Consider the following 27,988-nt stretch of genomic DNA (forward strand, 5'->3'; position numbering starts at 1 on the left):
CATATGCCAGCCCAGCCTCCCCTCGGAGCCGGCAGTCAGCGGACCAGACAAGTCCAGCAGGGCAGCCAGCCCCAATGGTGTCACAGCAAGTGCAGTGGCCCCAGGCTCCCTGGCCAGTGCCCTGGTACCAATGGACCCCCAGGCGTGGCCCACTTAGTAGCCAAGGCCTTGGACAGACTGTCGGCCTCCCTCTCTCGACTCCTCAGGAAGGGGTCAGCGGAGCGCTCTTCCGCCCTGTGCTCAGAAGGCGACCAAGCGCTGGGATCTGCAGCACCGGTGGGAGTGCAGAGCACCGCACCTCCATCCTCATCCTCCCCTGATGAGGCCATCACGGTGCCGCCTCCTCCTGTTCCCCAGGAGGACACAAAAGCCTAGCAAGAGCTCCTGAAAAGGGTGGCTTCAAGCCTCAATTTACAGGATGAAGAGATGGAGGAGCCTTCGGACTCCCTCTTTGATGTCCTCTCAGCCACAGCGCTGGCCAGGGTGGTGAAAATCTCCACTGCCCTGTGGCAGACCCCGTCTTCCTTGCCCCCTATATCTAAGAGGGCAGAGGGGAAGTATTTCGTGCCCACCAAGGGGCACGAATATCTTTACACCCACACCACCCCCAACTCCCTAGTGGTCGAGGCGGTCAACCACAAGAAGCGTCAAAGCCAGCCCACTCCCACCCCTAAGAATAAGGACTCGAGGAGGCTGGACTTGTTTGGTAGAAAGCTTTATTCTTCTTCAGGCTTCCAGCTGAGGGTAGCAAACCACCAAGCCCTGCTGGGCAGATATGATTTTAACTTGTGGGGCTCAATGCCAAAGTTTATGGACTCCCTCCAGGAGCATGATAGGAAGGAGTATGAGGCCCTGGTGGAGGAGGGCACCGCTGCTGCCAAAGCAGTCCTTCAGGCAGCCTCGGACGCAGCAGACATGGCAGCGAGAACTATGGCCTCTGCAGTGTCCATGCAGAGGGCATCATGGCTCATCTTGTCTGTGTTGTCCAGCAAGGCACAGAGCTCCCTGCAGGACGTCCCCTTCAATGGCAAGGCCCTGTTCACAGAGCAAACAGACGTGAAATTACACAGTCTCAAAGACTCTCACACAACTTTAAAGACTTTTTTGGTCTCTATGTCCCGGCCCCGGCCAGGACCAAGTTCAAGCCTCAGCAGGCCCCCAGCCAAGCCACCCGTTCTCGATACAAACCTCCTTACAAAAAATCCAAGGATTATAAGAAACATCTACAGCGGCAGTCTCGGCCTGCCCTGCAGCCTGGCCCCTCTAAGGGTAAGCAGGCGGGTAAGGGCCAATTCTGATGGAATGCCTGGGGACGACTTACCAGTCTGCACCAGGCATCCGCCCGACCTACCGTTCTCCAACTGTCTATGTACTTTCCTCCAGAGTGGTCGTTACTAACCTCGGACCAATGGGTCCTCAACACCATCTCCCAGGGCTATACAATCCAATTTCTCTCTACCTCACCTACCAACCCTCCCTCCCCATCCCTCTTCAGGGATCCCTCTCACAAAAGCCTACTTGAGCAAGAGGTGAGGCAGCTCCTTCACCTGGGAACAGTGGAGGTAGAGCCTGCGGAGCTCAGGTACAAGGGATACTACTCCCACTATTTCCTTATCCTGAAGGCAAAAGGGGGCCTCAGGACCATCCTATATCTGCGAGGCCTAAACCAGTACATGGTAAAACTCAAGTTCTGCATGGTCTCCCTGGCCTCCATCATTCCCTCCCTGGATCCCGGAGACTGGTACGCCACCCTCAATCTCTTAAGACACGTACTTCCACATTCACATATTTGAGGGCCACAGGCGTTTCCTCCGCTTCACGGTAGGACAAGAACGCTACCAGTTCACTGTCCTCTCGTTTGGCCTCTTGACAGCATCCAGAGTCTTCACAAAGTGTATGTCTGTGGTGGTGGCCTACCTCAGGCGTCGGGGGGCGGGGGGGTCCAGAACTTCCCCTACCTCAATGACTGGCTGATCAAAGGCAGCTCCAACTCAGGTACAGGACTATGTAACACTTCTCCTGTCCACATGCACCACACTGGGGCTGCTGGTAAACAACACCAAATCCACATTGGTACCAGTACAACAAATAGAGTTTATTGGCACGATTCTCGACACGACATCAGCCAGAACTTCCCTCCTGATGGACAGGTTCGAAACCTTGAGGGATCTCATCAGGGCTATCATGATGTTTCCTGTGACAACTGCCAGGGCGTGCCTCCAACTCCTGGGTCACATGGCAGCGTGCACAGCTGACCTCAACATTCTCCCAGTCCAGAGACAGGTTGGATAAAGTCCTCGCCGTGCCCGAGTCCGTACTAGCCTCCCTCCTCTGGTGGTCCACCCCAGAGAACATTCTCCGAGGGGTCCCATTCAGGAACTGCTCCCCAACTATAGCGTTGGTGTCTGATGTGTCAGACTTGGGGTGGGGAGCCCCAGACCCAAGGTCTGTGGTCTGCAGAGGAACTAGCCCTGCACATAAACGTCAGACAACTCCAAGCAGTCCATCTGGCCTGCGTGGCCTTTTGCTTGTGTCTTACGAGCAGGGTAGTCAGAGTTCTCATGGCCAACATGACCTCGATGTTCTACATCAACAGGCAAAGCAGGGCCTGCTCCTCAGCCCTCTGCCAGGAAACGCTCCAGCTGTGGTACTTCTGCATCGCCCACAATATCAACTTGGAAGCCCACCACTTACTGGACATTCAGAACTCTCGAGCAGATCGCCTGAGCCGGGACTTCTCCCAACACGAGTGATTGCTACACCCGGAGGTGGCTCACATGATCTTCCGAATGTGGGGCACTCCCCAAAGTGGACCTCTTTGCGACCAGGCAGAACTGTTGGTGTCCCCGGTTCTGCTCCAGGAGGGGTCTGGGCAAGGGCGCGATTTCCGATGCCTGCCTTCTGTTCTGGTCAGGTCAGCTACTACACCTCTAACCCGATATAACGCAGTCCTTGAGAGACAAAAAATCTCATTGTATTATAAGTGAGACCGCATTATATCGAACTTGCTTTGGCCCCCCCATTCCTTGTTCCCTGACTGCCCCCTCCAGAGACCCCTGTCCCTAATCACCCCCAGGACCCTACCCAACCCCCCTGCTCCCCATCCCCTGACTGCTCTAACCCCTATCCACACCCCCCGCCCCCTGCCAGGCACTCACCTGAGTGGAGCGGGCTGGGGCCAGGCTGCTCTGCTTCCCGCTGCTGGTGAGTGCGGGGAGCATCCTTTCCCCAACCTCCCCGCACTCATCTGCGGCGGGAAGCGGAGCGATGTGGCCCCAGCCCGCTCCACTCTGCCACCTCCCAGCCGCGGTGCTTTTTCTCGCCGCTGGTGAATACGGGGAGGTTGGGAAAAGGACGCCTTCCGCACTCACCGGTGGTGGGAAGCAGAGCGATGCAGCCCCAGCCCGCTCCGCTTTCCTTGCCCCAGCCATGTCGCTTGGAGGGGCAGGAGGAAAGATCCCGCACTCACCTGTGGTGGGAAGCAGAGCGCCGGGGCTGGGAGCTGGTGGAGTGGAGCAGGCTGGGGCCAGGCTGCTCCATTTCCGCTGCTGCTGGTGAGTGCGGGGGGGGGGATCCCTTCCCCCAAGCCCCCTCCCCCAAGCAACACGGCTGGGGCCGGGGTGAGGGAAGTGGAGCGGGCTGCTCCTGGCCTCCCACTAATCCCCCAGGCCACTCTGAGACTGTGGGGCCCCCCAAATTGGCCCCCCCCACAGCTCCTGCCTCCTAGACCCTGCGGGGGGGGAAGAGCCCCTGACCGCCCCCGAGACCCTCTGCCCCTTATCTAACCCCTTAACACGCCGCTCAGAGCTTTACCACGTTGTATGTGAACCCGTGTTATATCGGGTCGCATTATATCGGGGTAGAGATGTATATGGTTTTTCCCCCAATTCCGCTGATCAGCAAGGTCCTGGAAAAAATCAAGATAGACAAGGCTCACGTCCTCATGATTGCCCCAGTAGGGCCCAGACAGCACTGGTACGGGACTCTTATGAACCTGTCCATTGCCACCCCCCCGTGGCTGCTGCCAACCCTCCCAGACCTTCTCTCTCAGGACCAAGGTCACCTCCTCCACCCCAACTTTGCAGCCCTCCACCTCACGGTGTGGTTGCTCAAAGGTTAGGCCAAGAGGAGAGGACCTCCACGTGTCAGGCTTACCTGGCAAAATGGTTAAGGTTCTCTCGGTGGGCCGCTGATCATGGTGTCTCACCAGTGGCTGCCCCACTCCAGCTTATACTGGATTATCTACTTCATCTCAGAGCCCAAGGCCTAGTGCCCTTGTCCGTCTAAGTGCATCTGGCAGCCATATTGGCCTTCCACCCGCCAGTCCAGGGCCACACAATATTTTCTCACGCCATGACCAGTCAATTCCGTAAGGGCTTGGATTGCCTCTTTCCTTATGTTAGGCCCCCGATCCCATAGTGAGACCTGAACTTCGGTCTGGCCAGGGTGACAAGGCCTCCATTTGAGCCACTTGCCACATGCTCCTGGTCCCACCTTTCATGGAAAGTAGCCTTTCTTGTGGCAATCACATCTGCTAGGAGGGTCTCGGAGCTCTGGGCCCTGACTTCCGACCCCCCGTTCATGGTATTTCATAAAGATAAGGTCCAGCTCCACCCACAACCCTTCGTTCCTCCCCAAGGTGGTCTCCGCTCATCGTATGAGCCAGGACGTTTTCCTTCTGATACTCTGTCCCAAGCCTCTCACATCAGTGAGGAGCGCCGTCTCCACGTGCTAGATGTGAGACAGGCCCTGGCTTTTTACCTGGAACAAACAAAACCGTTCAGGAAGTCTTTGCAGCTGTTCATTGCCACAGCCAAATGCATGAAGGCCAGGCCGATCTCCACTCAGCGGCTCTTCAGCTGGATCACTTCATGTATCCATACTTGTTACGACCTGGCGGGAGTCCCCCCCGCCACCGATTGTGAGAGCACGCTCAACAAGGGTGCAAGCCTCGTCCACTGCCTTTCTGGCTTGCATCCCTATTCAGGACATTTATAGAGCTGCTACATGGTCCTTGGTCCACACGTTGAGCTTGCATTATGCGATTGTCTCCCAGACCAGGGAAGACACCGAGTTTGGCAGGGCTGTGCTCCATCCCGAGTGTCTGTGAACTCCTACCCATCTCCAACAGATATAGCTTGGAATCACCTACTGTGGAATGCACATGAACAATCTCTCTCGAAGAAGAAAAGAAGTTACCTTTTCCATAACTGGTATGCTTCAAGATTGTTGCTCATGTCCATACCACAACCCACCCTCTTTCTCCACTGTCGGAGTTGTCTGGCAAGAAGGAACTGAGGGTGGGACGAATGTGCAGCGCCCCTTATACCATGCCGTGGTGGCACCACTCCAGGGGTCGCTAGCGGTGCTCCCCTATGGGTACTGCTAGGGGAAAAACTTCTGGCACCGGTGCACGTGGCGAGCATGCACGGACATGAGTAACACATCTTGAAGAACATCAGTTACAGAAAAGGTAACTGTCTTGTATGGTGGTGTCATTCAGTTTTTATCCTAAACTTGCTGTGCACTGTCAAGTTAAGGTAGGAAAGGAAAAGGTAATACAGCCATGAGCAAGTACAGGGCCAGTAAATCTTGGCTGTGTTACTGTTTCTGGAGTAGTGAAGTGGAGTGATCAGATTGAGGGAACCTTGATTTCTTGGGAAAGCTGCAGGTGCTGAGAGACAGGAGGATTCCAATATGGAGAAAAGCAGCATGGCTCTTTTCTTCAGAAGACTGAAATGGTACAGAACAAGTTTGGGGCTTTTTGTCACGGTCTGTGTTCAGAAATTGCTTGTTTTATTGTTAAGCAAATTAAGGTATTTCTAGCATTAATTAAAAGCAGGCCTGGTTTGGGCAGGTGCTGTGCAAGCTTCTCCACCTCATTCCAGGACTCAAAAACAGAGTTCAGTAATTTTCATGGTGTGAAGTAGCCTTTGTGGTGAGGACATATGCCCAGGAACTAGCTACAGAATTCCTCTGGTTTATTTCACTTGTGACTTCTGCCTGACTCAAAGCTTGATGGTCACTGTCATGACATGCTAGGGCATTTAATCAGTTATGCCACGGGGACTGGCTGTAGCCTCAGTTTTATTTTAGTAAATTCAACTTTTTTTCCTTTTAATTTCACATTTATGGCTGTATGAAAGAAAAATCTCTTGCTGTGTTTTGTCAGTTTTATATGTGAAGTCCTGTATCAAACAGTCAAATCCAAAAACTTTTTAAGCATTTAAGGAAGGAAGAGAGAATAGGGACAGGGAAAGGAAAAGAAATAGCAAGAAAGTAGAAGACAAAAGCAGATTCATTGATTTTATCCTAGATATTCTGTTAAGTGAACTTCTTGACTTATTTTTGTGTGTTAAATCATTTGCCAAAGAACACCAGATGTGCACAAAATTATATTTTTTCCAGAGGAGAGCCCTGCAGATTTGGAATGTCTAAATGTTCCAGGCCTGTTCAACCCATTCCAACCTGCAGGGTGAGTTCAGGTTTTTATCAACTCTTTATTCACATCTGTTTCTTCTCTCTAGGGTTTATCAGAAGCACACAGCCAACCAGTGGCTCTCCAGCACTGCCTCGCAAGCAACGGGACAAGTCCCCCAGCGGCCTCTTGGAAGATGCTAAAGAGACCACTTTCACCAGGGACAGAAAGGGTGGCTTTTTCAGCTCCTTTATGAAGAAGAGGAATGCCCCCACGCCTCCAAAGCGTAGCAGTTCCTTCCGTGAGATGGAGAATCAGCCCCACAAGAAATATGAGCTCACGGGTAACTTTTCATCTGTTGCTTCCTTGCAGCATGTTGATGGATTTTCTTTTACTCCCACCCAGCAGGATGCAAGCCTGGCCCCAGCCAAGTGCTACGGTGGGGGCTTTGCACAGAGGAACTTCTACAGTGATGACAGTGGTGGTACCAGCAGTGGTGGGAGTGCAAACACTGGTGGTGGGTGGTCAGGCATCACAGGTTTCTTTACACCACGCTTGATTAAAAAGACACTGGGTTTACGAGCAGGGAAACCCACGGGTGGCGAAGAAGCTTCAAAGCCTTTTCCAAGGTCAAATTCTACATCTTCCATGTCTTCGGGGCCTCCCGAGCAGGATAGGATGGCAATGACTCTTCCTAGAAATTGCCAGAGGTCAAAAATCCAGCTGGAAAGGACAGTGTCCACCTCCTCTCAGCCAGAGGAGAGTATAGGTAGATCCACTGACCTGCTTCCCAAAAGGCTTGAAGAAGGCCCTGCTCTGACCAGAGAGAGACCGAAAGCCAAACTCTTGCCAAGAGGTGCCACTGCTCTTCCAGTCAGAACCTCTTCAGGGGATTCAGCTGTTGCAGAGAAGGACTGTCCAGGTCTGGCAACAACCCCTAAGAGCAAAGAAAAAAACAGTGGTACACGGCAAGGTGCCCTAGAAGATGGAGAGAGACCAGGATGGTCTTCTCCAGCAAAGGCTGCAGCAATACTTCCAACCACTCATAACCACAAAGTGCCAGTCCTGATCTCACCCACTCTAAAACATACTCCAGCAGACGTGCAGCTTATTGGCACAGACTCTCAGGGTAATAAATTTAAGCTCTTATCTGAGCATCAGGTCACATCTTCCGGCGACAGGGACCGGCCCAGACGGGTAAAACCAAAGTGTGCCCCACCTCCACCACCAGTGATGAGGCTCCTGCAGCAGTCACCTGTTTGCTTAGAGACAGCAGAAGAGTTGAGCAACACCGCAGCAGCACAGCATGGACTGGAAACAAGTGAAGGTGGTAAAAAGGCAGTGGTGGCACATGGTGGTGGAAAAGCTGGGAGGCCCATGATGCCTCCCCCTCAAGTGCCTCTGTCATCATCTTCCACCTCACCAGCGAAAATGGCCAATGGTACAGCAGGTGCTAAAGTGGCATTAAGGAAGACCAAACAGGCAGCTGAGAAAATCTCAGCAGACAAAATCAGCAAAGAGGCACTGCTGGAGTGTGCAGACCTCCTCTCGAGTGCCATTGCCGAACCAACACCAAACAGCCAGCTGGTGGATACAGGACACCAGCTGTTGGATTACTGCTCAGGCTATGTGGACTGCATCCCACAAACACGCAACAAATTTGCCTTCCGGGAAGCCGTGAGCAAACTGGAACTCAGCCTGCAGGAACTGCAGGTGTCTTCAACAGCTGCTAGTGTGCCCGGAGCAAACCCCGTCCTTAATAACTTATTGTCATGTGTCCAAGAAATCAGTGATGTGGTTCAAAGGTAGCTACTGTCAATCTGGGTAAAGGAAAAATTACACATGGAGGGGAAACTCTGTTCCTGTATTGATGCTTTCAAAAGGCAAGACTGATACTTGAGTGAGTTTTTGTTAAGTACCTCAGATCACTGAGTTCTCCTCACGTTTACAGATTCATCTCAAAAATAGAGAGAGGGAGGGAGGAGACACTGGAGGAAGGGGTGTGTGTGTGAGATTGAAGCTGAAAGGGCAGAATCTCAAGAATTTTCCCTAACCAGCACATCTGATTTACTTGTGTCCGCAAGTGAGAGAAGTTCCTTGCTCTTGCCTGTAAGAGGCAGGAGAATCGATGGTGGGTTCTTTTGGTAGGGGGGGTTTCCACGTGCTGTCCAGAGTCCTGGAGTGACTGCATGGCCAGCTGCCTGTACAGATCCTCCCCTTTCTGCACTAATGCATATTTTGGCCTCCAGAGATCACAAGGGAAAGGCAGTAGGGCACAGTTGGTACCTAATGCTGAGAATGCTGAGCCTGAGTCCCAGAGGGGGGAGAGTGTGTGTGTGGTTGTGGGGAAAGAGGTGTAATGCACTGATGGTGTTCAGAGCTGCTGGAGTGGATGCACTAGCCCAGGTGGCATACTTCCACAGTACTGTTGCTGCTGTAGTAAGAACTGCAAAATGAGTTAATATATTAAACTAACCGCTTTCCCTCCCACCCACTTCATGCCATTACACATTTATATTTGAAGCATCAGGCATGCTGGGCAGATTTGCCACTGATGACCTGTCCCTGCCCTCCCGCCCCCAAACCACAAACACACAGTCTTCACTTTGGTTGACTCTACCCATTTCTGGTAGTCTAGCATGGGTGCTACCTGACAGTTGGTCACTTGTGAGTAGTTTAAGGCTGTTGCACAACTTACCAGTGTCTGTTGATAAACTGTAGATTATTTTTAACTTTGGTACAATGTTGGTTCCTTCTTCTGTGTGGTCACCTGGAGATGCACAGTTGCCAAGGCACTGCCTCCTGTCAATGCAGAATCTCACTGCTCTCTACATTCCTTTGTAGCATTGAAAGTGCTGACACTAATACAGCCAGCTTGGGAACCAGCCATATAGCCTTACTGGCCCTGTAGTCCCACTGTGTAACAGCCTTCTCAGCATGTCTGACCCCCAACATAGCATTAGGTTTGCGGGAGTTGCTCCACAAGCCCTGGCCTTTCCAAGTCACTAGGCTGTAAATATAAGTAAGATATACCAGATGTCTCCACAGTCTTTTTTTAAAATGCTAGATATCTGACAGTTCTTCCTACTATAGCACAGCAGAATGTGATGATAATCCAACTGCTGTGTTTTATAGAGCAGCAGTGTTTGTGTTGACATTCATTAGTTCTGTAGTGAATTAAAAAGCTGCTGTCTAATGGGGTTACATGGTGACGGGGGTCAGTAATTGCCATAGGCCATATCCTGAGCTCCTTACTGTTTTATTCAGCCTCCCATCGAAGCCCTCGGGAGCTTGCCTGAGTAAGAGCTTCACAATTGGGCCCAGTGTGTGCGGAAAAAGGCCTTGCCTGCTATTTGTGCTGTCACTTAAAAGGAGACAATGTGTGACCAAAGCACCACTGCAGGATGGCTCCAGTACAGTATGCTCGGTCTCTCTCTAGGGTTATGACTGCTCTGGCAAGTGGTGGGTTTCACTTTTTCACAAGTGCAGGTGACAGGCTGGTAATCACCACTTCGTTTTAAATGCACAATACACCACTTCCAGAGGCCGCCATAAATGGAGATGAGTGACTAGAGCATGCTCAGAAACCTCCTTTATGCTATGTGTGCCGCACGCTTTCCAGTATCTTATGCAGGTGGATTTTGCATGGATGGTCAGTGGTGCTGGAGGACAGAAAAAGATCTTTAGCCTATTCCATATTGGTAGCAAATTTTAGATTACTGAACACCTGATTTATTTCTCTCTAAAATTAAATGTCTATACCAAAGGGTCACTCTTCCAATGTGTGTGTTGTGCACAGGGGTTAACGATTATGATCAGCTCAGCACACAGTTTGTATCAGTAGTGAATTTATTGAGGACAATATTGGATTAAACTAAAAACACCTTAATCACCAATCACACTACCAATGTTGTCAATTGTTTTGTTTAATAATTGTTGTTGTAATATATTTGATTGTTTTTTCTAATTTAATTTTCACTCTGTTGTCTGACTGTGAACTGCAAACAGTGTTAAACTTGATGTAAATAAGGTTTTGCCTGTCGTTCCACAAGTTTTGCCAATTTGCATTTTGTTTTAAATAAAAGTTGCAATATTTTATTGGCAAATACACTTGAATACATGGTGCTTTTATTGGAATGGTTCAACTTGCCTGGTTCTAAGCTAAAGGTTGCTGCACTGAGCTTAAAAATTAACATATCTGCAAACATGTAAAAAATAGAAACATTTAACTCAGCAGGTTTGCAAAGAACCTGAATATGTTATTAACCCCACTGAAATGGGATTGTTCCAGTCAGACTGCAGGGTTGCTGGGTAGTTACACACTTCCAGGCACTATGGTTGGTTGTGGCCGAGTTGCATAAACACACATGCTTATTTCTCAACTGTATAATACGCAAATTCCTTTCAGCCAATCTGAGTGCAAGGATTTGTCTCATCGGGTTTTCGATAACTGAAGTTCTCTCCTGTGCTTGTTACTAACCCCCCCTCCCTCCCCCCCCCTTGGATCTGTTTTTAGCATCAGGGAGCCTCTCAGCTTTTGATGTCTTACAACTGAATCTAAACCACTTATGTTTTCCCCTTTCATCTGAATTTAACCTAGATGAGAAAAATAGGAAGCTTTGATGATGAGGAGCTGGCTTTCTTTTGGTCTTAATTCATGACCAACTAATGGTTTATGATGATTTTATGGGGTTTATTCTTTTGGATAATACTTCTTGAAGTCTTGTGTACACTGAAATGAAAGCAAGTAGGGAGCTGGTGAGAGATGGCAAACTCCTTGGCTAGCATGGAGATATATGTGGTCAAGCAGAGTTTGTGTAAGTACTCTTATACCTATAATTCTAAACCTTTAGTTTATAGTTAGTTAATTACAGACATGTAGTGAGGTGTAGCTAGGAAGGATGAGAGAGCTATACCGTTTTGACACAGTGAAAGCTGGTCTGCTCTATCACTTGGCCAAAAGAAAAACAGTAAGGAACCACATGGCCCATTCATCTTCACAGTACTATAGCTGTGCATGGTCATTTACTAATAACTAGAAGCCAATGTGCCAGGTGGGAATATGAGCTCAAAATCCATTTCAATGGCAATTAGACAAAATGTGCCTGGTCAGACTCTTTCCAGAGCGAGGGCACGGGCTGACTAGGAACTACTGGCACACTTTAAAGCCTAACATAGATCAAAGAGCCACAAGTACAATGTCCAGGCAGCTGAACTCTGTCCTCAGTAAAACTGTTGGAAATGGGTAATGTCCACATTGATTGCATTGGCCTCGTTAGCACTACAAAAGTAATTCTCCTTTGATAGTCACCCCTTCTTGTCAACTATTGAGAATAGGCCACTTCCACCTTAATTGAATTAGCCTTATTAGCAGTGCCCCACCCCCAACTTGGTAAGGCAACTCCCATCTTTTCATGTGCTGTAATATTCATACTGCTTTCTGTATTTTTCACTCTATGCATCTGATGAAGTGGGTTTTAATCCACAAAAGCTTATGCCCAAATGTTAGTCTCTAAAGTGCCACACGGCCTCCTTATTGTTTTTTGCAGATATAGATTAACACGGCTACTACTCTGAAATCTGTCCCAGTGTCTGCTGTTCCACCTCATCTTCACAGAGTAAGTGATTATTCATCTAATTCCACTGTATTTAGTGGTGTTGACATTTTAGGGCTTTTTTTTTTTTAATCATTTGGCAGGTATCCGAGACAGCAAACAGTCCCTCTTGTAGTAATACTAGCTCTGGCCAAAAGCCAGAATGTGTAACAGCAAAATCCTAGCTAGTCTATGAAATAGTAATCACATGGCAGAATTCTCCTTCACAGTCACTACTTTCCAACCTTTGCTCAAGACAAGCCACCCTGTACTCTGGTCCTCCTGAGTTATCAGAGCAGTCAAGAGGCCAAGTTGCTGCAACTGGGAGCTCCCTTAAGTGAATGCTGCAGAAGTAGTTTAGCCAAACTGAGGAATCTGAGCATGAGGAGTGTGGATAGCAAGAGCTGCCTCCGTGAGGGGAAGATGCTGGCTCGTATCACCAAATGCTATCCCTGACAGAACAGTCCTGGGCTGAAGTGGAGACATATTCATAGACTTGGAACTGCAGACACACTGGCACCTTGCTGTCTAAGGGGGGGAAGTGTTAGCATGTCTAAAGTGAACATCTCTTCACAGCACAACAAACAAAATAAGGTTTTTTAATCTTTATATTAAACAAATTGTCAAGAACTATTTGTCCTCTCACTTGGAGTCTTGTATGGAAGTCACCAAAGAGCAAGGACACTACAAGGTCAGTGTTATACGCCTGGAACGCCCACAGTAGATGGAAATCTTAGTCCTAATCTCTATTCAAACTGTGCATCATCATCTGTGCAGGCTGCTGGGCATCCTCTCCTAGAGCTGGCTTGGTAAGAAGGTTTCTGGGACACGTTCTCACTCTGAGACCAATCCCCAAATGGGAGATTGCTCCATAGCCAAGTTTAGATTTTTCTCCATCACTGTCTTACCAACAGCTAGTGCACTGATTTTACTTTGCAGGTGCTGGAAATGACACCGGGGGGGCGAGAAGCCCAGAAGCAAGGATGTGACTTCTGTGACCTCTTCAGACTTTCCTATTGAAGGTACTAAGCTATCCCACTCACACCACAATAAGCCAAGGTCCCAGACCAACTCTGCTCATGTGAAGCAGACCACTATTTGCCATCCAGAAATCTTGCTTTGGCAACAGCTAATCATTGCTTCTGCTCTGAGCTACTTGCTAAGAGATGGAACTTCAAGTAGGCAAGGCAGGTATAGCCAGCCATAGCCTTCTACCAGCTGAATGCTGCACAGGTGCCACACAACTCTGACAATCACAGCAACCCTTGGAGGTCTCTTTCAAGTTCTGAGGGACTTCACAAGTTCCCATCACTGTGCAAGTGGATGAATTTTCAATCTGCTCATGCAAGAGGAGCAGGTCTCATTATGCAGCAAGCAGCCATGCTGGTCACTGGTACAGTTCCCCCTCACATTCAGGGTAGGAAATAGTTGATGCGGTGAGACACAGATTTACAACCTTGTGCAGAGAAAAGCTTCTCCTCGGGGATGAACACCATCGTCCTGACCACCTCGTCCAGCACCTCCTCAGTGTATGGAAGGCTGCGGGCCAGAAAAGCGTCCCGCACGCACAGCTTCACATGGCGATTCTCCAGGGGCAGGAATGGCACAAAAAAGTCAATGAGGTTCTCTGGAAGGAGGTGGCTCTGAGCAAAGCCACCATCTGCAATGAAAACCAGAGCAACAAGGGCACTCAATGCACAGCTTGTAACAGAACCATTTGTGTCTTCCAGGCGCCTAGATCTCCATCCATCTCAGCTAGCACAAATGTTAGAAGAACAGTGCAGTTTGCCTGGAGAAGCTGGTTCAACACTGAGAAAATATTGTCTGAGACAGGGCCTTGGCTAATCGTGTGTCTGATTCTTCTGCCCTGGAATTAAAGGCGTCTCTCTCTAAACAAAAGGTCCTTCTGCCCTGAATAAGGGAGTCTCTGCCACTGCTCACCTAAACATGCAGAAGCAGCTTGGGAAGGTTCATGGTTTCAATTACACACACAGAAATCATGAAACACTCCCTAAGTAGGAAGCCACAATCACTCTTTTGCATTAAAAACCAAGTGGGTTCACAGCCTGTGTGCCATTCCTGGCCATGTTGCTGCATGATGATGTCAGAGCTGCATGCCACTATGGAGACTCAAAGGGAAAAATCTGCCAGAAGGAGCACTGGGGGATCCGGTGCTGCCCCTGCATATCCTGAGCCTCTCTTCACTCTGAGCAGCTGGTTCTGGACATGGCTCTGCTCAGCACCATGTCCTGAGCAGGGTGGCAATAGTCACCATGAGTAACAAAGTGCCCACGCAACCGTGAGGCTACATCTGCCCCGTATCTCATCCTGTTTTTAGGAAATCTGGCTGATATTTACAGATTGCACACACCACACACTTATCTCTGGACACAAGACATGTCTGAAACCATCTAGTGATACCACCAACAGCAGTCAATGCTGTTCTAGGGAAGTAGTCAGCACACCCACTCTCAGACCAGCTAGCCAACAGGGTATTACTGATTAGCAGGGATTCGGGAGTGAAAGGGGAAGAGGATCCTGTGGTCATCTGGGTGGGATATGCCAGCATAGGCTAAGGCTGAGCTGCGGAGACATTGCTCATAGGGTACTTGTACTCCACTCCCTTTTAAATGATAATAGGGGCTGTAGCTCAGATAGAAGAGGAAATACAGTCTTATGGCTAAGGCACTGGTCTCTCTCGCAAGATATCTAGGTTCAAACCCCAGCTTTGCCACCAAGCCTGTGTGACTGTGGCGCAAGTCACTGACGTACCTCCCCAGGGATGGAGTGAAGATAGATTTTGGGGGTGGGTATTCAGTAATCTTTGAGGGCCATGAAAAAGCCAATCAATAAAATGAGTCCCCATGTCTCTCTGCTCCCTGCCAGTCCCACCTAGGGAAGGGGCAGCAGACTGCAGAACTCCAGTGCAGACTTGCAGCAATTAGCTCAGTTACCTGTGGACTCAAGCAGCTCCAGGCGTAGGTGCTGCTCCAAGTATTCCATGGTGATCTCCTCCCTGGCCCGTCCAGCTCGCCAGAAGTCCAAGGTCACCTGGTTGATAATGTTCCCACCAATGTTACTGGGAAGGAAATGGAAGTTAAATGCTTTATCTGGAATAATCCTAATGTCTATGCCTCACAAAATCATACATCAAAAACCACTAACAGCACCCAGGTCCAGGGGCCACTGGTAGCACAAGGATTCATAGAATCATAGACTATCAGGGTGGAAGGGCCCTCAGGAGGTCATCTAGTCCAACCCCCTGCTCAAAGCAGCACCAATCCCCAGACAGATTTTTGCCCCAAATTGCCCCATCAAGGATTGAACTTATAACCCTGGGTTTAGCAGACCAATGCTCAAACCACTGAGTTATCCCTTCCCCCAACGCTCACATCCCTCGATCTGCTGGCAATGCTCCAATTCATGTAGCCCCAAGCCAAAGCTCTGCCTTTCCAATGGCCCTAGACATGGATTTGCTTTCTCTCCCCCCCTGCAAAGAGAACTGATCACTTTTTCACCAGATCAATTGCTTCCATGCCCCAGCCCTGATTCTTAGGATTAGGCCCCACCCTCCCAGACTATTACACACTGTGAATCAAGAGTACAGAACATATTGACTACAGCCCCTTTATCTTCCAGCCCCTTCTGCAGACGTCAGCAAAGGACAGAGAAACTGGCATGAGTCCCACCAGAAGCAATGGTCCAGAAAGCGCTTTGTGTGGATGAGAAAGTGGAGCCGGAAGATCATGAAGGTGGCAGAAAACCCACATTGGGGTCTTTGCCTGAGTGACTAGTGCTTTGTAAGGGGAAGGGCAGCTGGAACTCACACATTGGGGCCACTTTTAAAAAAGCTTGTTTCTCTAAGCGCAAAAGTGCAATGAAAGGGGGCAAGCGGGCACTGAAGTTTCCAAAGGGAGCCTCAAAGCTCAGGCAAAATTATCCCAGTCAGAATGGCCTGGAAACAGCATCCGCCCTGGTGAGGGACTTGCACCAGCTAGAGTGGTGTCAGCCCCGTCCCCACCTTAAGGTGTGTGTCCGTGGGGGGAGGCACGGAGGAGGGGGGGGGTCACTTAGCAGAGCGCCCAGGACAAAAGCTGCTTGAGCCCCTCCCAAACGCTTAGCCAGTACAAAGTGGTTAGGAACTGGGAAGGCAAAGAAGAGTAGGACTAGTGGACACACTGACACTCCCCCCTCCCTTCTCCAAGGGGTTTGTGAGCCATCTCTGATAATGGAGGGGACAAACTCATAGTCAAGATGGGAGTGGGGGAGGGATGAAACTAAAAGACTCTCCCCCCTGCCCACATGTTAGTTCTGAGCAGCCTACTCCCTCTACCCCAGCTCCCCTTCAAATTTTAGTTAGCTCTGTCCTGGAAGCTGCAGCTCCCACATTTCCCCAGGAGTCGACAGGAAAGAAACCCCTTCTTCTTCACAGAGACACAGCCACCCCCATAAGGGGAGGGCCCAGTGTGGCTACGGTTCCAGTGACATCTCCGAGAGCAGTCTGGTTTCTAAATGGCAGACATGCAGAGCCAGTGTTTCTGCATGCACAGCCCACCTTCCCAGATGGCAGCTTCACAGAGGGGCCCTGCTGCCCCCCTTCCCACAGCACTTGGGATCACACATTGTTCAAGGTTCTCCTCAGCGTGGCAGGGAGAATGGCCAACGGTATATGACCACAAGAGCAGGGTAGCCCCTCCATCCTTGGGCTCAATTCCAGTTTCCTCTCCACAAACAGACTGATCAAGGGTTCGGAGGCCTATTCATTGGAAGGGGGAGAGTCCCCCTGACCTCTGGGCCAGTTCTGAAAATGGCAGGCCAGGTCATGTGCTTTCTGAGCAGATAAACCCAGCTGGGATCAGGTGGAGAGACGCACCCAGGCCTCTAAACATCAGAATTAAGTAGAGGTCATGGGACCTGCCGTACCACAGCAGACTAATGGCCTAGTTTGGTATATCCAGCCTCCATCAGTGGCCAGCGGCAGATGCTCAAGTGGAAGGTAAACACTTTGCAATGCTTGCCCAGCTTTCTGGGCTACACCATCTGAGGGGGGCACCGGTTTGATTCCTAAGATACAGCTCACTGGCATGGTGCTACTGATACAGTGCTGAATCCAGGAGTCAACTCCTGAGGGTTGCAGACATTCAGCCTCACAGTCAGCAGCACATGCCAACTAAGGAGCTACACTGATGGGCTCTGGAGAGGCAGTTACGTTCAGCCATCATGAGGCAGAGGTGAGCAGCTATAGTGAGTGGGCTTTGAGGCCACTGCACAAGGAGAATCCTGAGAACTACTTTCCCTTCAAATCCTGTGCCTTCCAAGGGCAGCTCCGTCCCACACCTCAATCTCCCAGATCACGGGACTTTAATATAGGTTGTCATGAACCTTGGAGAAAGCAGATCCTTCCCCGCGAGCCATCCCTTTCTCCCTAGGGTCCCTTGTAGTCACCTGAGGAATATGAAAATGGATCTCCTGTAATCCACCCCATCGATGCTGTCATAGTGATCCACATAGGGTTTGATGGCATCCAGCAGGCCAGAGTGAAGTTTCTCTGCCTCATCGAAGATGAACAATGACTGCTTGCAGAGCTGCACTGTTTCGCTTATCTGCTTCTTCAGCTGAACCTGCATGGCAGTAGGAAAAGAGTGTGAACTGGCAAGCAGAGGGGCCTGTGTATAGATCACCTGGTGTTCACCGCCAGGACTACTGCATCCTTCACACAGACAACTACCAAGGAAGACTGAGCTCCCTCACAGCCAGCACCCCACCTGCTGTTCCATTCCCTATTGTGACTCCCACTGGCAAAGGCTGGGATCACAGCAGCTGGGAGCTCCTCCACTGCAAGTGCTCCTGCACCATTCCCTGCAATGGCCCCAGCAGCTCAGAGCTCACCAACTACTAATCATTACACACCAGTTTTTATAATGGCCCTCTGGGAGGGGCCAGTACTGGAGTGGCATTGGGCTCTCCAACAGCCAGTGGCCCCTGCTGGGAAGGGTTGGAACTTTGTACTTGATACTTTTGTCACAGAGTGTGGGGGAGTCAGGGTCCTGCGCCCCACTTCCTGCGATTCACCGTGACTCTCAGCCAGCCAGTAAAATGGAAGGTTTATCGGACGACAGGAATACAGTCCCAAACAGAGCTTGTAGGTACAACCAGGACCCCTCAGTGGGGGGGCAGGGAGCTTAGACACCACTCAGCCCTGGGGCTCCCTCCATTTCCCCAACCAGCTCTAAACTGAAAACGCCCTCCAGCCATCTCACCCAGCCCCCTCCCCCCTCCCCCGCCGCCTCTTCCTCCAGCCTTTGGCCAGTTCCCCCCACCCGGGCAAAAGGTGTCACCTGGGTCCAACCCCCATCCTGGGCTCTCAGGTTACATGCTCAGGTATCTTCCCTCAAGGAAAGTCTCCCATCCCCAATGCAGACAGTCCCAGTAAAACTCCCCTGCAACTTTCCCAGGTCAATACTCCCCACTCCCTGCTGTGTCACAACTTTGTACACTGGCATAGGGCTCCTCCAACAGCCTCTGCTCCTGCTTTCTCCTCTACTAAAAGCGGGGTCTGAGATAGCTACCTATTCAGAAACGCCCCTTTGATTGGGATTGAAGAGGCTAGGACTGAGTTACCTCTACTACAACCGACAGCTGTTGTGGCTGGTAACGTCGGAGCTTGCTCACCTTGTACAAGTCCACATATTTGGGATGTGGGAAGTGATAGAGCGAGATAAAGACTTTAACACACTCGCTTTTCAGCCCATCTCGGTACAAGTGATCAGTGATCATCCGGGCCACAAAGTTTTTCCCAGTGCCAGACCAGCCATGGAACGACAGAGCCAGAGCCTTCTCCGACTGTGGGGTCTCCAGGAAGCCTTGCACTGCTTTCAGAATGACATCCTTCGCCAAGTGCTGCCCATGTAGCCTCCTGCTTAGGTCCAGCTCTAACCCTGCAGAACGAAAGGAAACACCGATCTTACACCCAACCTGCCTCCTATCAATGTTTTTCTTTTATCATTGTAAAACCAAGGACGATTTTATAACTTTTTTGTATGTAGCTGTTACATGCAGAGCAACCTCTGTCTAAGTAGGGGTAAATTACTCCAAAAAAATCGATCCTAGATAGTTTTCCCTTCAAGTAAAACATCTTGTTGTTTAAATAAACTTCTTGTTTAAAATTTAAAAAAAAAAATCACTTTAGGGTAGGAACAAGTAGGGAGGACGTTTGGCAGCATTTTTGCTCTAAGTTGAGCTCATCAGAGCACTAGGCACCCTGCCTTGCATTGCTGGAGGGTATGCCTATTCAAGGGGTCTCTGTGCATTGGTATTACAGATGCAAAGCTAGAATGGAAAGCAGCATTGTGAGTGATCTGATCACAGTAGTGCAAATCAGGATTCTTGGGCTCTATTCACAACTTTGCCATGGACTCAGGCAAGTCACTTATCCTCTCTTTTCCCCTCTGGAAAGTGGGGATAGTATTTACCCACTTCACAGGGTATTTAGTTCATTAACGTTTGCAAAAAGGCACTAAGATCCCCAGATAGAAGCCCCAAGAGAAGTACAAAGTATCAATCACTGTTTGCGTTGATTACTGAAGTCCCAGACCCAGTCACAGCTTAGGACATTTTCACATGGACTACATACAGGGCTCAGTATCTACCGTCTAGGTCAGGACTGTCCGAAAGGGATGGGGTTTAGCAAACCCTCTTTGAGCAAGCTCTTCCTCCCCCTTCCATGTGCTCTGGGTGTGCAGGAGACTACAGGCAGGAACAGGCAGGGTTTCTGCTCTGGAAAGTGCTCTGCACAGTGTGGCTAAGATTTTGTCATGGAGTAAAGGAGGGTCTGTGCATCAGAGAACAGAAAATGTTTTGAAGTTGAACTGTCTAAACTCACGGAACACTGAGGCAAATTCAGCACCTGGCTAAGAACTGCGACTTCTCCGAATTCTTTGTGACCAAAAATTTGATTTAAAAATTAAAAAAAACCTCACACAGGTTTGCCCCTAGTTCTAGGAACTGGGAATTAAGAGGTTTCACTCCAGCTAACAGGGAAACATGCACACACATTCTGTCTCTGGTACTTCTCTGGCCTTCATTCCCACTGCATCTGAGCACCTCATAATCTTTAAAGAATTTAAGGCCAGGCGATACTGACGTCCCCATTATACAGATGGAGAACTGAGGCATAAAGACTAAGTGACTTGCCCAAGGTTACACAGGGAGTCATGAGAAGAGCAGGGGTCTCCTAAATTCCAGACTAGCACCTTAAACTCTGGACCATCCTCTATCTCAAGGGCCTTTACCTGTGATGTTGTTGGCTATTCTGCAGTCTCCTGTCTCACAGCACTTTCCAAATCTGCAGTACCAGCTAGAAAGGATCTCCAGATAATCCTGACCCACCAGGGGCAAGCTCCAACCTAGGAAAGAGGCAGCAGTGAGAAAGGAAATTGTACAGCAGGCTGTCTGCCTCCTGAGGATAAACCTTGCCCTATCAGCCTTGAATTCCCCACAGACCCATGGTAAATCTCCTATCAATTTACCAGCAGCACCAAGGTCCACATCCATAGCACAACGCGGGGGGGGGGGGACGGGACTGACATGGGTAGATATGCAGTCACTCAAATGGCACATTGCAGCTACTGGGTGAAGCCAAAGTAACTACACAATTACTGACCGTAATTACATACACATCTGAGAAGGACACTCAGTCAAAATGGCGAGATCCCATCACACCCCTGTGCTAGGGATGTAGGCTGGGAAATTGCTAATCCCACTGGAGATGGGACACCACCTCTCCCCAAGGGATACCTCTTGGCGTAGGAGCCCATACAAATGAATCCCATTTCGCAGCCTGGCTCAGCAGTGTCTGCTTACTGCAAAGCCTTGGGGGGCCCTCTCTGGTTGTGCTGAGGTACAGAAGACAGCAATGAAAACTCACATGTGACTGACAGCTACAGGAATTAAATAGGAAACACACACAAAAGAAGCCGGTCACGCCATATCTTACACGCACAGCTACCTGGAGACCGGGCATTTGCAGAACAGATCACAACCCCTCTTCTTAACTGCGGGACCTAAAAAGCTCCTGACTCAGATCCTCAGCTGCTGTAAGAGGCTGGGATGGGATGGTCCGGGCCCGTAGCTCCCCTGCAGCACTTTCTCTCCCCCAGCATTGGCCGAGCCATCCCGCTAGCCCAAAGATCCCCCGGCCGCCTGGCACACGGCGAGGTGCCCGATCGAGGGGAGGGAGACGGGGCAGCTCCTCACCCTGCGGCTCCCGGCTGGCCTCTTCCTGCGGCTGCTCGCAGCCCTCCCGCCACAGCCGGCAGGCCACGTACCGCCAGTACTGCCTGGAGGGGTCGCTCCCGGCCCTGCCCGGCGGCGCCCGGCTCCGCCCCGCAGCGCCGCACAGCAGCGGCCCGAGGCAGCAGAGCAGCAGCGGGAGCCCAGCCCCGCGCGCCATGGCCGCGGCGAGCCGGACTCCCCAGCGCCAGCTCACTTCCCGCCCCCGGCCAGCGGAGCTGCGGGGGGTGGGGCCAGCTCGCCCACGCGGCCGAGGGACGCCCCCAGGGAGCGGCCCATCGCCCGGGCAGGGCCAGGCCACAGCCAGCGCGGCTCGACCGTTTGCACCGGGGCGATCGCACAAAGCACCGCCGGGCCACCTGCTCTGCAGCCCCGTGCAAACCGCACGGGCAGCCCGCTGGCCTGGGCCGGCCCCTGCTGCAACCCGCGGGGAGGGGAACGGCGGCGGCTGGGGTAGCCCCAGAGGCGGCCCGGCAGCTGGGACAATGCGGCAGGTACCCGCCGTTGTGCTTCCCTGCTGCTCGGACGAGCATTGTTCCTCGCGGGCGGGGTGAAAGCTGCCCCCTTTCACCCCGGGGGGTTCCCAGGGCAGCACCGGGCTAAGACAGGCAAGTCCCCTTGACCCAGCCCACAGCGCCCTGCACACAAGATGCTCTACAGCCGGGGTCTCAAACAGGCGGCCCGCGGGGCTATTTCCTGCACCCCACCCCCGCCTACCTGCAGGCCGGGGGTGAGCAAACTACAGCCCGGGATCGCCCCCCTCGAGCGCCGCGCCGACCCTGAACCAGCCGGCATCACATGGGGAGGGGGAGGGGAGCTAGAAGGCTCCGTCCGTGTGTTGCTCTGGCTTCCAGGCACGGCCCCGCCCCCCTTCCCCCCGCAGCTCCCATTGGCCGGGAACTGGGAACTGCGGCCAATGGGAGCTTCGGGGGAGGTACCTGGAGGCGCGGCAAGCAGCGTGCGGAGCCCTGTGTTCCCCCGCCCCGGGGGCCGCAGGAACACGGTTCCAGCTACTTCCAGGAGTGGGAGCAGGGCCAGGGCCGGCCTGCCCTGGCCCCGGCCCCGGCCTGTGCTGCTGCCACCCCAGAGCCCGAAGCCCTCCTGCCCCCCGACCCCCAACTCCCTGCCCTGAACCCCCTGCTGCATCCCACACCCCTTCTGCACCTCAACTCCCTGTCCTGAGCCCCCAGCCTGCACCCCAACCCCCTACTGCCTCCCATAGCCCTTCTGCACCCTAAGCCCCGTGCCTGCACCCCCCCACCCTCTGCTGCACCTCAAAGCCCTGCCCTGAGCCCCTGCCACACCCCTCATGCACCCTCAGGGCAGGGAAGGGGTGGAGTTGGGGTGGGGACAGGGTCGGGGGCAGTGAGGGTGTGTGTCAGTGATGCAGCCCTCCTGCCAATTAACTAGCCCTCATGGTCATTTGAGTTTGACACCCCTGCTCTACAGTCTGGGCAGCCTAGTGATTTACAATAAGATCCTGAGGCTTTAACAGCTGCTTTGCAGAATGATAGGGCCAGATCCTGGCATCAGCTGGGATTTCTGGGAACATGAATTTTGGGAGGAGGGAGGCCTCTGTTACATTCATCCTTTCCTAGCTGCATCTGTCCTAGCACGTTCTAGACCACTGGTATACAGTATAATATACAGACAGCCACACAACACACCCAATCTTAGCTGGTCCAAGAAGAAGGAGCCCCCATCACATAAACCCTCTCTCTTAAGGCTAGCCTGGCCTGTGCTTTTACAGAAAGGAGATTCTAGGATTGCAAATAAAGCAAGACTTTAATATTGGAGAAAAGCGGGGTGCAGTTAGAAATGCAGCCTAGAGACTGAGTCTGTAAATAGCGACCAATCATTTATAAATCCAGTTGCTGTCTGACACAGCCTAGTGAGTAGTGAGAGACTAGCACCTATATTTAGTGAGGACTGGGAGAGGACAAGTTCAAGTTCACTTGTTATATTCCAGTCCTTCCCATCATCCACTTCCGCCCCTCCATAGCTTAGAGCCTGAGATTCAATCCCAAAACATGGAAGAGACGGTTACTCACCATAGTAACTGTTGTTCTTCGAGATGTGTTGCTCCTATCCATTCCAGTCAGGTGTGCGCGCCGCGCGTGCACGGCTCTTCGGAACATTTTACCCTAGCAACTCCGGTGGGCCGGCTGGCGTCCCCTGGAGTGGCGCCGCTATGGCGCCTGTTATATACCCCAGCCGGCCCGTCCGCTCCTCAGTTCCTTCTTGCCGGCTACTCCGACAGTGGGGAAGGAGGGCGGGTCTGGAATGGATAGGTGCAACACATCTCGAAGAACAACAGTTACTACGGTGAGTAACTGTCTTTTCTTCGAGTGATTGCTCCTATGCATTCCAGTCAGGTGATTCCCAAGCCTTACGTAGGCGGTGGGGTCGGAGTGAGACGTGGCGGAGTGTAATACTGCGGAGCCGAAGGCTGCATCGTCTCTTGATTGCTGCACCAACGCGTAGTGGGAGGCGAAGGTGTGGACAGAAGACCAGGTAGCCGCTCTACAGATGTCCTGGATGGGGACATGGGCCAGGAAGGCGGCCAACGAGGCGTGCGCTCTCGTCGAGTGAGCAGTGAGGCGGCATGGTGGTACGCGAGCAAGCTCGTAGCACGTCCGAATACATGCCGTAACCCATGAGGAAATTCGCTGCGAGGAGACCGGCTCGCCCTTCATGCGGTCGGCGACTGCTATAAACAGCTGGGTCGAACGTCGGAAGGGCTTCGTCCGCTCGATGTAAAAGGCAAGCGCCCTGCGGACGTCCAGGGTGTGAAGCTGTTGCTCACGAGGTGAGGCATGCGGCTTCGGGAAGAAGACCAGGAGGAAGATCTCCTGGTTGAGGTGGAAGGCCGACACCACCTTAGGGAGGAAGGCCAGTGTGGTCGAAGCTGCACCTTGTCTCCGTGGAAGACGGTGTATGGTGGACCAACCGTTAGAGCACGGAGCTCAGAGACTCGTCTCGCTGATGTAATTGCGACGAGGAAGGCTGTCTTCCAGGAGAGGTAGAGCAGAGAGCACGTGGCTAGAGGCTCGAAGGGCGGTCCCATAAGCTTGGCCAGAACAAGGTTCAAATCCCAGGTCAGGGCAGGACGCCGCACGGGCGGGTACAAGTGGTCCAGGCCTTTAAGGAAGCGGGAAACCATCTGGTTGGAGAAGACGGACCGACCTCCCGTAGGTGGACGAAAGGCGGACACTGCTGCCAGGTGTACCCTCAAGGAGGCGACCGCCAGACCTTGCTCCTTAAGGTACCAGAGGTAGTCCAGGATGGTAGGGACCAGGACTACGAAGGGATTGAGGCCTCGTTGGTCACACCAGAGCGCGAATCGCTTCCATTTCGCAAGGTAGGTGGAGCGGGTGGAAGGCTTTCTACTCTCTAGCAGGACTTGCTGAACTGCCACGGAGCAGTCCCTCTCCGCGTGGGTAAACCACGCAGGTACCAAGCTGAAAGATGGAGGGACCGCAGGTTCGGATGGTGGAGTCTGCCGAAGTCCTGCGTGATGAGGTCCGGCCATAACGGAAGGGGGATGGGATCCCGAACGGAGAGCTCGAGCAGCAGGGTGTACCAGTGCTGCCTCGGCCAGGCCGGAGCTACGAGTATGACGTGGGCTCTGTCCCTCCGAAGCTTCTGTAGCACTCGGTGCACGAGCGGGAACGGAGGGAAGGCGTAGAGGAGGTGATCCTTCCAGGAGTAAAGGAAGGCGTCCGACAGGGAGCCTGGCGAGTGACCTCGGAACGAGCAAAACAGGTGGCACTTCCTGTTCTCCTTGGAGGCAAATAGGTCTATTTGGGGAAACCCCCACCTCCGGAAGATTGTGTGCACGACATCTGGACGGAGGGACCACTCGTGGGAGAGGAACGACCTGCTGAGATGGTCGGCCAGCGTGTTCTGCACTCCCGGAAGAAAGGACGCTTCCAGGTGAATTGAGTGGGTCACGCAGAAGTCCCACAGGAGCAGCGCTTCCTTGCAGAGGAGGGAGGAGCGGGCTCCGCCCTGCTTGTTCACTTAGAACATCGCTGTTGTGTTGTCCGTGAACACAGTCACGCAGCGGCCTTGCAGGCGGGTGCGGAAGGTGTGACACGCCAAACGGATCGCTCGCAGCTCGCGGATGTTGATGTGCAGAGCGAGCTCCTGGGGTGACCAAAGACCTTGGGTGTGAAGGTCGCCCAGGTGAGCCCCCCAGCCGAGCGCTGAGGCATCCGTGGTCAGAGTGGCAGATGGGCGAGGAGGGTGAAACGGGACTCCCGCACACACGACGTCTGGGTCTAGCCACCAGCTGAGGGACTCGAGGGTTGGCTTGGTGACCGTGACCACCATGTCGACAGGGTCTCGATGCGGGCGGTACACCGACGCTAGCCAGGACTGGAACGGGCGAAGGTGGAGCCGCGCGTACGCGGTGACATACGTACAGGATGCCATGTGGCCCAGGAGGCGGAGGCAGGATCGCACCGTCGTGGTAGGAAAGGTGACGAGGTCTCGAATGACGGAGACCAGTGTCTGGTGCCGAGATCGCGGTAGGCAGGCCCTGGCCAACTTGGAGTCGAGAACCGCTCCAATGAACTCCACCCGCTGCGACGGAATTAAGGAGGACTTCTCGGCATTGATGAGAAGACCGAGCCGTTGAAATAGAGACAGGATTTCTGTCATCTGGTCCATTACCAGCCGCCGAGACGTTCCGCGAACCAGCCAGTCGTCGAGATACGGGTAGACGTGTATATGACGACGGCGGAGGGCTGCGGCAACCACTGCCATGCACTTGGTAAACACCCTCGGTGCGGTGGATAGGCCGAATGGTAACACTGCGAACTGGTAGTGTGCGTTGTTGACCACGAAACGTAGGTAGCGTCGATGGGGAGGGTAGATCGCGACATGGAAGTACGCGTCCTTCATGTCGAGGGCGGCAAACCAGTCTCCCGGATCCAGAGAGGGAATGATGGTCCCCAGGGTGACCATGCAAAACTTGGGCTTGAGCAGATACTTGTTCAGCTCTCGAAGGTCCAGGATAGGACGTAGCCCTCCTTTCGCTTTGGGGATGAGAAAATATCGGGAATAGAATCCCCTGCCCCGCCTGTCTTGAGGCACTGCCTCTATGGCACCCACGCTCAACAGAGTCTGGACCTCTTGTAAGAGGAGTTGCTCGTTAGAGGGGTCCCTGAAGAGGGACAGGGAGGGTGGGTGGGAAGGGGGGGGGTGAAACAAACTGAAGGCGGTATCCCGACTGGACTGTTTGAAGCATCCAGTTGTCCGTTGTTATTTGGGATCACGCCAAAAAGAAATGGGAAAGGCGGTTGTAAAACAAAAGGGTAGGATCCGGTAGGAAGAGTGATGGGCCGTCCTCGGGCGTCCCATCAAAAGGCCTGTTTGGACTCTTGAGGGGCCTTGGAAGGGGCCTGGGCCTGGTTGCATCTGTTGCCGGATGGTCGACGGCGATTTAGGCCAGGCCGCCTGCTGTTGTAGGGACGGTATCGTGGCTGAGTGAAAGGCCGGGAGGGTTGCTGCCTGAAGGACCTGCGCTGTGTTGCCGGTGTATGCATCCCGAGAGTGCAGATGGCTATGCGACCGTCCTTCAGGGTCTGGATCCGGGAATCAGTTTTTTCCGAGAACAGACCCTGAGTATCAAAAGGCAGGTCCTGCAGCGTGTACTGCACCTCCGGTGGTAGGGTGGAGGACTGCAGCCAGGAGATGTGCCTCAGTCACTCCTGAGGCCAGGGTCCTTGCTCCCGAATCCGCGGAGTCAAGAGCGGCCTGGATGGAGGACCTGGAAGATTTTTTCCCTTCGTCCAACAGCACCGAGAACTCCTGGCGGGAGGCTGTTGGGAGCAGTTCTGTAAACTTCGCCAGGGACACCATGATGTCATAGGCGTACCTGGCGAGGAGAGCCATCTGATTGGCGATCCGAAGTTGCAGACCGCCAGCAGAGTAGACCTTGCGGCCCAACAGATCCATCTGCCTCGCCTCCTTAGACTTTGGCGCTGGGGCGGGCTGACCATGCCTCTCCCTGTCGTTGACCGACTGTACGACCAACAAGTCTGGGGCCGGGTGAGTATACAAATACTCATATCCCGTGGGGGGGACGGAGTACTTTCGCTCGACCCCGCAGGCAGTAGGAGGGACGGACGCCGGTGACTGCCAGATTGTCATGGCGTTCTTTTGGATCGTACGGATGAACGGTAAGGCCACCCGTACTGGAGCCTCCGCTCCAATGACGTTCGTCACTGGGTCCTCGTCCTCCTGGACCTCCGCCACAGGGAGATCGATGGCCTTTGCCACGCGGCGAAGCAGGTCTTGGTGGGCCCTCAAGTCTATTGGTGGAGGATCTGTGGCAGATGCTCCGGCCACCGCCTCGTCTGGTGACGACGACGAGGATAAGCCCTGGACTACAGCCTCCGTAGATGGATCTTCTAACGGTTGGTCGGCTGGCTCGGGCTGAGGATGCCTCTGGGGGTCAGGCGGTATCGAAACCGAACCCGGTGGCGAAGGGGGCGGTCTACTTACGGTGGTCTCTGGTACCCTGCGCTCGGAGGCAGGGGCCCTTGGAGGGAAAGGCACCCCCTGAGTCTCGTATTGGGCCCAGGGGACCCAGAAGCCCCACTGCTGTGCACCCTGAGGTTGACCATGCGGAGCAGGCGGAAGGTGCCCGTTGCTGCCTGCCCCGGAAGCGACCGAC

At 52.7% G+C, this 27,988-nt stretch overlaps 2 protein-coding genes and 1 long non-coding RNA gene across 5 annotated transcripts in view; 1 reads left to right on the plus strand and 2 right to left on the minus strand.

The window, feature by feature from the left end:
• Positions 1-13,080, plus strand: part of ABL2 (ABL proto-oncogene 2, non-receptor tyrosine kinase) — an 81,988-nt gene extending 68,908 nt beyond the window's left edge. For 2 of the 3 annotated variants that reach the window (XM_045026344.1, XM_045026345.1), the window contains exon 11: positions 6,528-10,524. In XM_045026344.1, the coding sequence (XP_044882279.1) occupies positions 6,528-8,227 (1,700 nt within the window). In that variant the 3' untranslated portion in view covers positions 8,228-10,524. Of the gene's footprint in view, positions 1-6,527; positions 10,525-11,967; positions 12,037-12,951 lie in introns of those variants that run through there. The other variant, XR_006581459.1, reaches the window with a different exon arrangement.
• Positions 700-3,032, minus strand: LOC123375461. Its single transcript, XR_006581460.1, has 2 exons — positions 1,774-3,032; positions 700-1,035 (listed from the first exon to the last, which is right to left on the minus strand). It is a non-coding gene; the product is annotated as an uncharacterized LOC123375461 (long non-coding RNA).
• Positions 13,081-13,424: 344 nt separating the features above from the next.
• TOR3A (torsin family 3 member A) lies at positions 13,425-21,463 on the minus strand. Its single transcript, XM_045027158.1, has 6 exons — positions 21,268-21,463; positions 20,304-20,417; positions 18,685-18,950; positions 17,458-17,633; positions 14,967-15,091; positions 13,425-13,672 (listed from the first exon to the last, which is right to left on the minus strand). Exons 1-6 carry the CDS (start codon positions 21,461-21,463, stop codon positions 13,425-13,427), a joined length of 1,125 nt encoding a protein of 374 aa, XP_044883093.1.
• Positions 21,464-27,988: the final 6,525 nt, after the last annotated feature.

Source organism: Mauremys mutica, chromosome 8, assembly GCF_020497125.1.
Source record: "Mauremys mutica isolate MM-2020 ecotype Southern chromosome 8, ASM2049712v1, whole genome shotgun sequence".
Taxonomy (NCBI): Eukaryota; Metazoa; Chordata; order Testudines; family Geoemydidae; genus Mauremys; species Mauremys mutica.

Bases quoted from the DNA above. Each gene is read 5' to 3' on its own strand.
- TOR3A (XM_045027158.1), bottom strand. From the start codon at position 21,463: ATGGCGCGCGGGGCTGGGCTCCCGCTGCTGCTCTGCTGCCTCGGGCCG. The intron at 20,418-21,267 runs GTGAGGAGCTGC...CCTCTTTCCTAG, and splicing joins GGCCAGCCGGGAGCCGCAGG to GTTGGAGCTTGCCCCTGGTG. The intron at 18,951-20,303 runs GTAAAGGCCCTT...TTCGTTCTGCAG, and splicing joins AATAGCCAACAACATCACAG to GGTTAGAGCTGGACCTAAGC.